An 11,015-nucleotide genomic window follows, 5' to 3' on the forward strand; every position below is an offset into this window, starting at 1 on the left:
TCACACATCTGCATGTCATTCATGCCATGAACACTGATGTACCTCTAAAGCATCACAAACACTGGACTTTGGGTCTTTTTTTTGAATGACCTTACTGATCTTTGGCATGTAGAATCAAATGCCAGCTTTTTCATCTGGACATCGAACATGTGTCCAGTCATTTTCTTTGTCTGTGAGGAAATTATGGCAGGAGATCTCATCATAATTTTAACACAATTTGTAGTGGCAGGAAGCAGTGCATTGAGTGACAAATGTTTTTTAGTATATTCCTGAGCCCATGTGACTACACTAATCATGCCATTTGAAGGTTTGAAGGTCATGCACATTCAGCTGTACTTTCTGTTCACAGCCTTAACACACTAAGATTTTCTAAGACTTGAGTTCTTTGTAATTTTGCATTGAAAAACATTTCACTAATATTAAACTGGCAGGGTTTGGCCAAAAGAGGTGAACCACTAATTATTACTGCGTGGAAAGACGAAGCCTTCAGAAGCCTCCTTTTATACTCAACCCTGACACCCTCACCTGTCAACAGTTAATCTGCTGATTATAGAAACCTTTCTGTCTTTGTCTGTATTCCAACATTTTTTAGTATGCTTCTGACATTAAATTCAAGATATAATTAACTGTCCTTTGAAATAAATGATTGAATATTACAGCAAATGGTCATCTAATGGAAAAAACTAAGCTAAATTTGTAAAAGCAAATAGTCAAGAGTGTTTTTAAGCAATTATTTATTTAGGATAAGCCTACATTGTATAGCTTTAATCACAGCTGCACAAACATGTATACTTCATTGATAATCACAAAAATTGGCTTTGAGTCAAATCACAATAAATCAGTGTTTTATTTTTTGGAGGGTTCTTTTTTTCAGTATTGGCTGTTTAACTTTGAAGATTTCTTCATCACATCTGATGGTTTTATGACTTTTACACCTTCTTCATAAAATGTACACAGTTTGGACAGAGAAATATTATCACCCACATAAGCAGTTGGTGAAATGATGCTGTATGGATGCTGAATTGCAATCAAGAACATGGTAGCATTAATATAGAAAAACATAAAGAAGTTAATTACATGCTGCATTCACTTGTACTTGGGCACCTGAGGTTTACCCAAGTAAAGGTCACTTTACACTAAATATTTAGCATAATTTTATAGTCTATTCTTGGGTTGGCACCTGCAGGCTATTCAGATTTTAGAATCCTCACAGCCCACCCATGCTTATGTGTACTTTTTTTGCTGTGTTCACAGGACTTGGATTAATTTTACTGAAACAAAGGACAGACTGACTGTCCCCATTTTAGATTATGAGGACAAAAATAAATAAATAAATTATTTTGATCAATTATTTTATAAAAAAAAAAACAATTTCAAAGGGGAACGGAGAAATCCCTGTTTCAAAAGTTTATGTTTGTGAATGTTTATAGTTATAAAACTTAAAAGACATGACCCTAAAACGTTAATGGCAGATGTCTATGAAAATGTGTGTGGACTGTGGCAAAAACATAACAATTACTTCAGGCTGACCTTCAGCCAATATCAGACACTACACATTAAACCAAACAGGACTTTGTGTGTAAAGACTAAGAGAGAGGCCACTATTAACAGAATGGAAAAGTTCAAGCAGAAAAGACTAACACTAAAATTACCCACAGTCTCTACTACACAGTAGAATGCAGTGCATTGATTTATTCAGATGTGATGAAAAACAGATTGAACCTTCAGTAAAACATGGTTGAAGTTCTTTATAATGGGACTGCTTTGCTGCTACTGGTACTGGAAGCATCGAGTGTAAAGAAAGAAATCAGGAGATGGCTGTGTAATTTTAGAACAAAATGGGTTAATGTCAGAAAACTTAAGTTAAAAGTTTTGAGTCTTTAAGCAGAGAAGCAGCAAAAGAAAGAGCAGCTGAAAGGGAAAAGATTAACTGACTCACAGTATACCTGTGGAGAGAAAAGAAATCTGCCATTGCAAACTGGTCTTCCGCACATTGAAATAAGTTTAAATTCAAAGCAATGGGAACTTGTGAAAAACTACCAGTAGACTAGTCCAGCAAGCTTGAAGATGACCACAGGAAACATACTAAGGATGCCAAAAGCAGTTTATATGAGTTTTTTTTTTTTTTTTTTTTCTTTGATTTAATTTTCATTTAATGTAGCCTAAAATTCTTGAAATGTCAACAGCTTTGGTTTACTTGCATTTGTTTTCGTGTCTTTCGTTTTAATTACATGCTTGAAGTTCAGAGGTGAAAGTAAGTGTAAATGTGAAGTCAGCAACTTATCTTCTCGGGGGAATTTCTACAAGTTAAATAGCCAATAAATCGAAAAAACCAAAGAAAGAACATATGCAGCCAATATTATGTAATAATAAGTATTAAATTGCAAAAACGACAGACTTTGTCTTCTTTGAGCTGCTCAGATGTGAGGAGCTAAATGTCTTTAAAAATGAATCAGTTACTTATAGGAGTTTTAGAGATTTGGGCTTTCAGAAATATTTTCATTGTCATATAATTTAATAATAATATTAAATAATTTCAGCCGTCACTCAGCTGTAAGTTAAAAAGACAGCAGTGACCTGAGAGAGAAAGAGAAAGACAGAGGACCTTTTCAGGCATTTGAGGTGTGAAACAAGTTGCAGGGAGTGACAGAGGTAAGTGGTCCCCTCCTGGGACAAGAGGATTAGTGTGGAACCATTACCTTAGCCCCATGAATCACTGCTAATGGCTTCAGTGAGAGAGTACTGTATAGTGGATGGACACCTCAAGTTTTCTAACACAGCAGCATATTTCTGCTGTTAGTGCCACACAGAGAGGGCTGTGGAAAGAGTAGGAGAAAGAATCATTCATTTGTTTTATAGCACAGGTATGTGGTGCAGATGCACACCCAACCAACCCCAAGCTAAAATAAGCATACACCAGCAGATCCTTAAAAATTTATTGAAGTTAATGTAAGATTAAATCATAGGTGGTATAACAAAGAAAACACAAATAACCCTTGCATAGATCACAGACCATGCCTTTGTCATCATCTGACAAACTGAACACATAGTAGCATAATCCTCGGTAAACACAACATGAGAATGACAGCTGGATTAGATAACACAGTCGGAGTTGGGCTTGCATGAGGATGAAAAGAAGAGCAGAAGAGTTCAACAGTCCTTCAGCGCTTTGCTCCAAAGAGGCCCAGCTTCCCAACCAGCACGTAAATGTTGACAGAAAATAGAAAGGCATAGCCATCACATTTCTAATACAAACAAGAATTTCTCAAGCATGATACACACCATCGCAGCATTTGATCCCATATAGTGACTCCTCAGCAGGTCAAACGAGCAGTCCAGCAACATGACTTTCAATAACACCTTGAAACACGTACAGAGGATTGTGTGCAGCACAGGCCCTGTTTAGATGTGATGGGCATGTTTTCCACAACACAAAATCACTACAGTCTGGAGTGAGATAAGAGAGGGCGTAATGTTAGTTGAGAGAGCATTTCAGTTCTGGAATAGTCTAAGAAACTAGCCCTTGTTGTCCTTGCTCACATTCAGAGCCCAGCAAGCATAACCTGAACATCACACAGAGTCGGTGAGCACGGCCCAGATACCCGGCGCCATCTCAGTGATGCTAAGGTGCTTTTAGGAAAATCCAGTAAAGGACAAGCTTCGCAACAACTCCTGAACAGGGCCTCACAGGAAGCCGAGGTGCAGATGAAAGCAAGGGTTTCTTTTTTAAATGATGCAACCATATAATAGTTGATCCGCAGCTTGAAAGGCAAAGCTCATGCAGTCTTCCATCGCCCATGCAGGTTTTTTTTTCTGTTTGTTTGTTTTGTTTTGCTTTTGTTTATGTTTTTTTCAACTTGTCTTGTGTCTCTACAGAAACCTACAATCCATAGGTTTCTGTAGAGACGCATTGTAGCAGAAGTTTCAGCAGAAGAGTTTGGAGGAAAAAATGTGAACAGGAATAAATCCTGGTTTTTGTTCTTACTTTTAACCAAAAACACAAATCATATTTTCTTATTATAATTCGTATTATCTAGTATAAGTGATTATTATACAGTAGTTTCATTTTCATGGCTTGCTGGAGGAACATTGTTTTTATATTCCAATGTAAGGCATGTTTGTCCTAAACCACTAAGGTTATAGTGCCACCACAGAAAAACAAAACTCAGTAATAGCAAATTAGGAACACACATTAGGCTTGTTTTCTTAGGTAATTGCATTATATAGTAGTTACTTTTCTAGCTAAACAACATTTTCTTCTTATGACATTTCCTTTTTTATGGGATAAATTTAGTCTTTTTTTTTTAATGTTCTTACATGTATTTCCAGAAGTGTAACCCCTAACAGTGAGCTAAATTAATAAATGTGTAAAATGAATAAAAATCTGCAAAATCTGAACAGTCTCCAGAACTTCACAAGATCAGGTTTTCGCTAAATGTATGACAAGCTCTTTTTTGTGGGGTTGACTAAACCATTTGCAGCTTTTTTTCCCAACCACTGTCTGTTTAGTTGGATTTTTCAGGATTTTATCTAAACAAAATATCATCCTCCACATCTGACCCCAGTGACATTACAAACTCTGTAGAACAGACAATCAGAGGTTGGTACATGAGCAGCCCTGTTGTGAGTATCTGACAAATGATCGGTGTCTCTCAGGCAATGAGTTTTTTTCTTTTTTTTAACAGCAAAAATCTTATGTACAGGGTTTCTATTGCTGTAAAGAATGCACGTTTCTGTTGGGTAATTTTATGTATAGCACCGTCTGTACCTGCCCTCACTGTTAAAGTAAGGGGTATCATTTACATGATCATTACCTCATTTTGGACCATTTCAAACAGGCTGTACTTGTTGATTCTTTCAAGAAACTGCATGACCACAACAAATAGTTTCTTGAAAGCTGCATTTTTGTATGCTAATACATATTTACCTATATTTATGTTTATATATATATATATATATATATATATATATATATATATATATATATATATATACAGCATTGTAATTAATGCTACCAATGCTTATTTTGGCTGTTTTACTGTTCTAAAAAGTAAAGACAAGTTGAATGACCTCTATTTCTTTTTCTTTTTTTGCACTTGTGATTAGTTACTGACACGTAGCATATTTACTTTGCCTGAGGCAGATACTCTTCAGAGGTACAGTACAAAGATTAGTTCCAAACAAAATTACAAACAATCCTCTAAACAAACCACCCACCAATAACATAAGAGTTTGGAAGAAACATGATTGAATGGAAAATCTTTTTTTTTTCTAAACATTTAGCAAAGGCTCACTTCAGCTTCAGATGACATGTTGTGGTAACAAGACAACAGCAGTAGTCTTGTACTAGCACCACAAAGGATGGCCATTGCACCAACAGAAACAGCTATGACATTCAAATAGCACTGCAGTGGTTTTTTTTCATACAGGATGTTGTCAGGAGAGTGCTAAATAATAAGAAAAATAAAGCATATAGTTCAGTACAAAACTTGTTATCATTTTGATGAATTCATCCCAGTACTGAGTGTAGATTAATGTACAATAGCTGGAGATTTTCAAGTAGTTGTTACATTTTGTCCCAACTTATCTGCAGTTCTCCTGCAATATGCTGAGAAAATATATTTATGAAAATGTGCAAGCACAGTGAAAAAAAAAATAAAAAAAATCTTGCAGGTATGAAAAAAGTCCAAGCAAACACAATGAAGCTATTGTGCAAAAAGGATGGGCTGCATTTTAGTGTGCATGATAATGCCCTTATCTGCATTGTGACAGATTATATGACTATAGATCTAATTTTCCTGTTGCAGTCCACACAGATGTGCTTAAACACATTCAGGTGTTTCCCTGTGACACAGCTGTAACTTGACATGGCACTGTTTCAGTTAGGAAGAGTCAAGTCATCTCTGCAAACTCTTTACAAATTAATGTCCTGATTGTGCGCAGCTTTATGTGAAAAAAGGAGCAGGACTGTGGTACACTACTTGCCCTACATGTAAGTGCTTGTGTAAAGGCTATGCTTCGGGACTCTCACATTCAATATTGCATGACTGCAGTTTTACACTTAAGGTTCTATTTTGCATTATGGGGTAGGAAGCCCTGCATTGAAGCTTGCAGCTCTGCAGCAAGTTTGCAATGACCTCGCTGAGGTAGAGACCCTGAAAGGATGCATGGTGAACAACAAAAAACAACAGGCATGAACAAAGTTGTGAAAATCAGATATTCCCTTTTAAGTTGGAATAGTAAACATGCAGAGTACATTACATTGCTGCCTAAGGGCATAGTTAAGTGCATGACAGCATGAAAACTTGGTTGTGCATGACAGCATGGAGATCAATTTCTTCTTTTTTCTATTTTTGACCACTGTCACCTGCTGTTTGAACTACTCATCTGGCATCATTAATATCATATGTAACACTGCTTCATCACTAAGGCCAGCTCTACTCAACCATACACATATACCATTGTACACTGAGGCACTTTCACTGGACCTGTTGGTGGAAGGGGAAAAGGCACTGGCAACTAATGTCAGAATAATTCTCACAAATGTGAAATTTGAACTGATCCTTTTCATTGGATTCAAAACTAATACATATTAAAATCAGAGGTGGAGATGGAAGCATGACTAACATTATGTTAACTTTTCTTGTTCAAAGAAGGTCCATGCACTGCACTATTGACTAATACTGTAACTGGTGCCTATTATGATTATATGCATTTTTTGATATTATTTGTTTCTTTGCCTACTTTTAAATTAGAAACTCTGCATCCTCATGGTGGCGTTGGATATATTTGATCACAATTCAGAAACACCCACATTTTTGATTTCTTCAGTTGCCCTGATGGTAGGGATACTGCAGAGTGCTTGAATTGCAACAAGCTGTATATTCACGTCATGCATTAAATATACCGGGATACAAAAGTACCTTAGTCGATAGGCCATAATGCAGTTTACTTTTTTCATGCTATGATCTCATTTATGTACTGTTCCCTTAAGATTTAACATTCAATTTCTATGCTTCTAAATGATTAGCATTTCTAATTAAAAACTCATCCAGTGCACTCAGTATGAAAACATATGAGAAGGAGGGAAATGGAGGCAGATATCCAAAAGAACATCCTTTCCAGTATGTGACATATGTCTCATGCATGCCAATATCAAAATGGAAAGTCTCTAAATCATGCTAATGTGAAGCTCACTTTTATCATTGTGCTGTGTTGCATCTAAAGGGCATGGCATTGAATCACTTGGTGATAACACAATTACAGCAACTGCCGGAAAACAGCAGCATTGCAGATGTCCGTGAAGCAAGCAGATCGCCATCTGTTTACATCCAAACAAGAGAGATCAGTCTTCCTCCTATAAGGTGCTTTGCTGAGTAGTAGATCCTTCACAGGGAAGAGAGGAGAGAGGAGGAGAGGAGGAGGGAAGGTTGAAGGGGGAGGTGGTCTAACTTCTTGGCTGTTACCACTTGGCTGCAGAGGCTTGCATGTCTGCAGTCGTTTCTGGTGCATTGTGCAACTTGCTTTAAATGTTATCTGTACTCCATGCATAAAATTTTAATTATCACGCTGTCGTCTGATAAGACAGGGTGTGCTCTGCATCCTCCAGGGAGCCGTGTATATGTGTAATAATGGATGTCTTGTCTTTGATATAACTATATATTTGTAGGATCAGTAGAATTAATTATTCTATCTACATGGCATATATTTTAACAGCTTTGTATTTTTCTGTTTCCTTTCCATATAGCTGAGCATAGTTGTAGGTCTAATGTCTTAGAGTGCTTTGGGGAGATAAATGAAGCGTTCCTAACTTATGGTCTACTCCACATATGACAGTCCAATAGAGATCTTAAAGTTCCTTACTGGCGTCTAAACATCTGTAAGCAGCTTGCTTTTATTTACACAGTTTTGATTGGCTATAGTGCAATTGCCAGTTCTAAGGTTTGCCTCCCTAAAATTGTCGATGCTATTGTTGATATCTCCGTCGATCTCCATGTACTCTGACTTGCTGACAGTTGATGAGCTGCGGCGGCTGGAGTTGGTTTCAGAGGGGATGTTGGGATTGCTGACGTTGAGCAGCTGGGCCTGCTCCTCTCCCTCGGTCTCTCTGTGGTAGAAGTAGTTGAAGTTGGACACGATGACAGGCACTGGGAGAGCAATTGTCAACACTCCAGCGATGGCACACAGAGATCCAACAATCTTGCCCCCAATAGTGACGGGGACCATGTCCCCATAGCCCACAGTTGTCATGGATACAACAGCCCACCAGAATGCATCTGGGATGCTGCCAAAGTAGGAACCTTGCTCCTCCGCCTCAGCAAAGTAGACAGCACTGGAGAACAAGATGACTCCAATGAACAGAAAGAAGATCAGCAATCCCAGCTCTCTCATGCTGGCCTTGAGGGTCTGCCCTAGAATCTGAAGTCCTTTGGAGTGTCGTGACAGCTTGAAGATCCGAAACACTCTGACCAGACGGATCACCCTGAGTATGGCCAGAGATGTTGCTTGCTCCCCTACCCCCTCATTATCTGGGTCTTCAGCCAGCTCGGTGCCGAGTGTGATGAAATAAGGGATGATAGCAACAATGTCGATCATGTTCATCATGTTCTTGAAGAAGGCCGGTTTGCTTGGGCATGCCAGAAAGCGTACTATCAACTCAAAAGAGAACCAGATTATACAGAGAGTCTCAATGATGAAGAAGGGGTCAGTGAGGATATTTGGCTTATAATAAATAGTAGTGTTCCCCACTCTCTGGAAATGACCCATTGGGTCCTCTTTCAGCTGTGGCAAAGTCTCTAAACAAAATATGACTATTGAAATCAGAATTACCATCACAGACACAATGGCAATCCCTCTGGCGGTGCCTGAGCTTTCTGGGTGCTCAAACAGGAGCCAGATCTGACGCTGGAACTCCTTCTCAGGTAAAGGACGCTCTTCCTCCCTGATGAAACCCTCATCCTCACGGAACCTCTCCATCGCCTCCACTCCCAGCTCATAAAATTTGATTTCTTCTGAGAACATATCCAAAGGGACATTCACTGGCCTTCTCAGACGCCCCCCAGACTGGTAATAATACAGAATGGCATCAAAGCTGGGGCGATTTCTGTCAAAAAAGTACTCGTTTCTCAGGGGGTCAAAGTACCGCATCCGCTTTTTGGGGTTGCCCAGCAATGTCTCCGGAAACTGGGAGAGAGTTTTTAACTGCGTCTCAAATCGAAGGCCGGCTATGTTGATGACCACCCTCTCGCAGCACTCGTGGTCATTGTGATCTGGGGGGTAGGTGTCCTGAGGGTGGCCCGGAACGGCAGAGGTCTCATCCATGTTATCTCCTGCTACTACAGTCATTTTGTATTGGGAAAAGGAGAAGAATGTGAAAGAAGAGGCATAGGAAATATATTGGGGTGTTGGTTAGTCAGACTGAGCAGGCATTCAGGATTGGGAGAAATTTTCCACTCCTCAGCTTCCCACACCCCTTGGATTGTTGGAGGCGTCCCCAGTTGCAAGGGGGGTGGTTGGCTGGTCTGCCTCAGTGCGGCTCCACTGCGGCTCTCGCTGACTTGACCATTGCTGCTCTCCAGTGCATCTGCAGCAGTTGCTGCTGCTGCTTCTGTCACCCAAAGAGAGAGGGAGGGAGGGAGGGAATAATGGAATCAAACAGCCAAGATATTTGCTGGCTCAGCAATTTTCTGTAGTTTCCTTGTTTATTTATTTACATGTCAAGGGCTGCAATTAGTGCAACCATCCATTATAGAGGTAAAAAATATCTCATTAAAGAATAATTAATAATCATTTTGCTTTAGTACAAACACTTAATATCACTTCATAAGTGAGTTTTTCATGAAAGTACTGTTTTTCTTCTTTTTCTTGAAATCCCAAGTCTTAACTCTGATGGCAGTTTTATAACGTCCCATCATGTTTCTATGGGAATGTTTGCCTTAGTTTGTCAGATCAGTTCTTTGGTTTTATGTCTTAAAGGAGCATGGCAACATTATCCTAAGCCACTCTCACCAGCCTGAGTTGTAATATGACGCATAGCAATTTATGCTGGTATTGTTTTAACTCTTGTTTCTTCATGCATGTCATAGGCCTAATAATTGCTTACAAATCCATAGACAAAATTAGAAACACACAGCAGCTATTAGTACAGTACTTTTACATCAACAGAACCTCCTAATCAAAATAAAGCATGTGATAAATAACTGTTGTATAAGTCAATAGTTTCGGAGACTTACCGTGACTTGATCTTAAGGGGTCTTAAATGCGTCTTAGCCTCGAGTAAAATCATCCAACAGCGGGGCACCGGTGGGTGTCAGGTGGCAACTTTAGTTGCACCTATAAAGAGCCTAGAGCTTTACTGTGCGCATAGCCGTCTAAGCTGTGCTGCAAAAGGATACAACTCAAAGTGAAAATCAGATTAATCAAATAAGGAGAGCCTGAGATGGAAAAAGAGCAAAAAGAGGCAACTGCCAAGCTGCAGAGTCGGTAGTTCCTTGAGCGGCGGCACGGCGGTGAGAGGTGCTTACAGTTTATACCGCAGGAGAAAATCTTGCGCTGCAATTCGGGAGGGAGATACATTAAGGGGCAATAAGCGAGCCCTTGACATTTCCAGACATCAATGCATCAGCAGAAATCTGCTGCTTTTTTCCACTAAACGGGATGACGGACAGAATGCGTTTCAGAGCAGGATGCTGAGCACGATAAGAAAAAAATAAAGATTTAAAAAATCCAAAAGGTTAAGCTGAGGAATAAACAAGTGTAGCAGCGACGTCGAATAGTTTCTTAACAATGTCAAGCATGTTTTGCTGTGTATTTTACATGCAAGTGCAGAGAAGGCGAAGGGAAGGAGAGGAGGGGAGAGGGAGGGCAGCAGCAGGAGGAGGAGTTGGAGGGTTTCGACGCAATGCAGACCGGCTCTACTAAAGGACGCCGCCAGAAGTTCTTCATACACCACAAAAACAAGAGCTCTTCTGTGTCAGCACTGGCGCAATCATTCTGCAAATATAGACAAATCCCCC

At 39.4% G+C, this 11,015-nt stretch overlaps 1 protein-coding gene across 1 annotated transcript; it reads right to left on the minus strand.

The window, feature by feature from the left end:
- Window positions 1-5,010: 5,010 nt before the first annotated feature.
- Window positions 5,011-10,692, minus strand: kcna1a (potassium voltage-gated channel, shaker-related subfamily, member 1a). Its single transcript, XM_041995934.1, has 2 exons — window positions 10,233-10,692; window positions 5,011-9,607 (listed from the first exon to the last, which is right to left on the minus strand). The coding sequence occupies exon 2, from the start codon at window positions 9,343-9,345 to the stop codon at window positions 7,870-7,872; it is 1,476 nt and encodes a 491-aa protein (XP_041851868.1). The 5' UTR covers window positions 9,346-9,607; window positions 10,233-10,692; the 3' UTR covers window positions 5,011-7,869.
- Between the last annotated feature and the right edge of the window lie 323 nt (window positions 10,693-11,015).

This window comes from Melanotaenia boesemani, chromosome 10 (assembly GCF_017639745.1).
Source record: "Melanotaenia boesemani isolate fMelBoe1 chromosome 10, fMelBoe1.pri, whole genome shotgun sequence".
Taxonomy (NCBI): Eukaryota; Metazoa; Chordata; class Actinopteri; order Atheriniformes; family Melanotaeniidae; genus Melanotaenia; species Melanotaenia boesemani.

Excerpts from the sequence above, each read along its gene's own strand:
- kcna1a (XM_041995934.1), bottom strand. The coding sequence starts at position 9,345 with ATGACTGTAGTAGCAGGAGATAACATGGATGAGACCTCTGCCGTTCCG.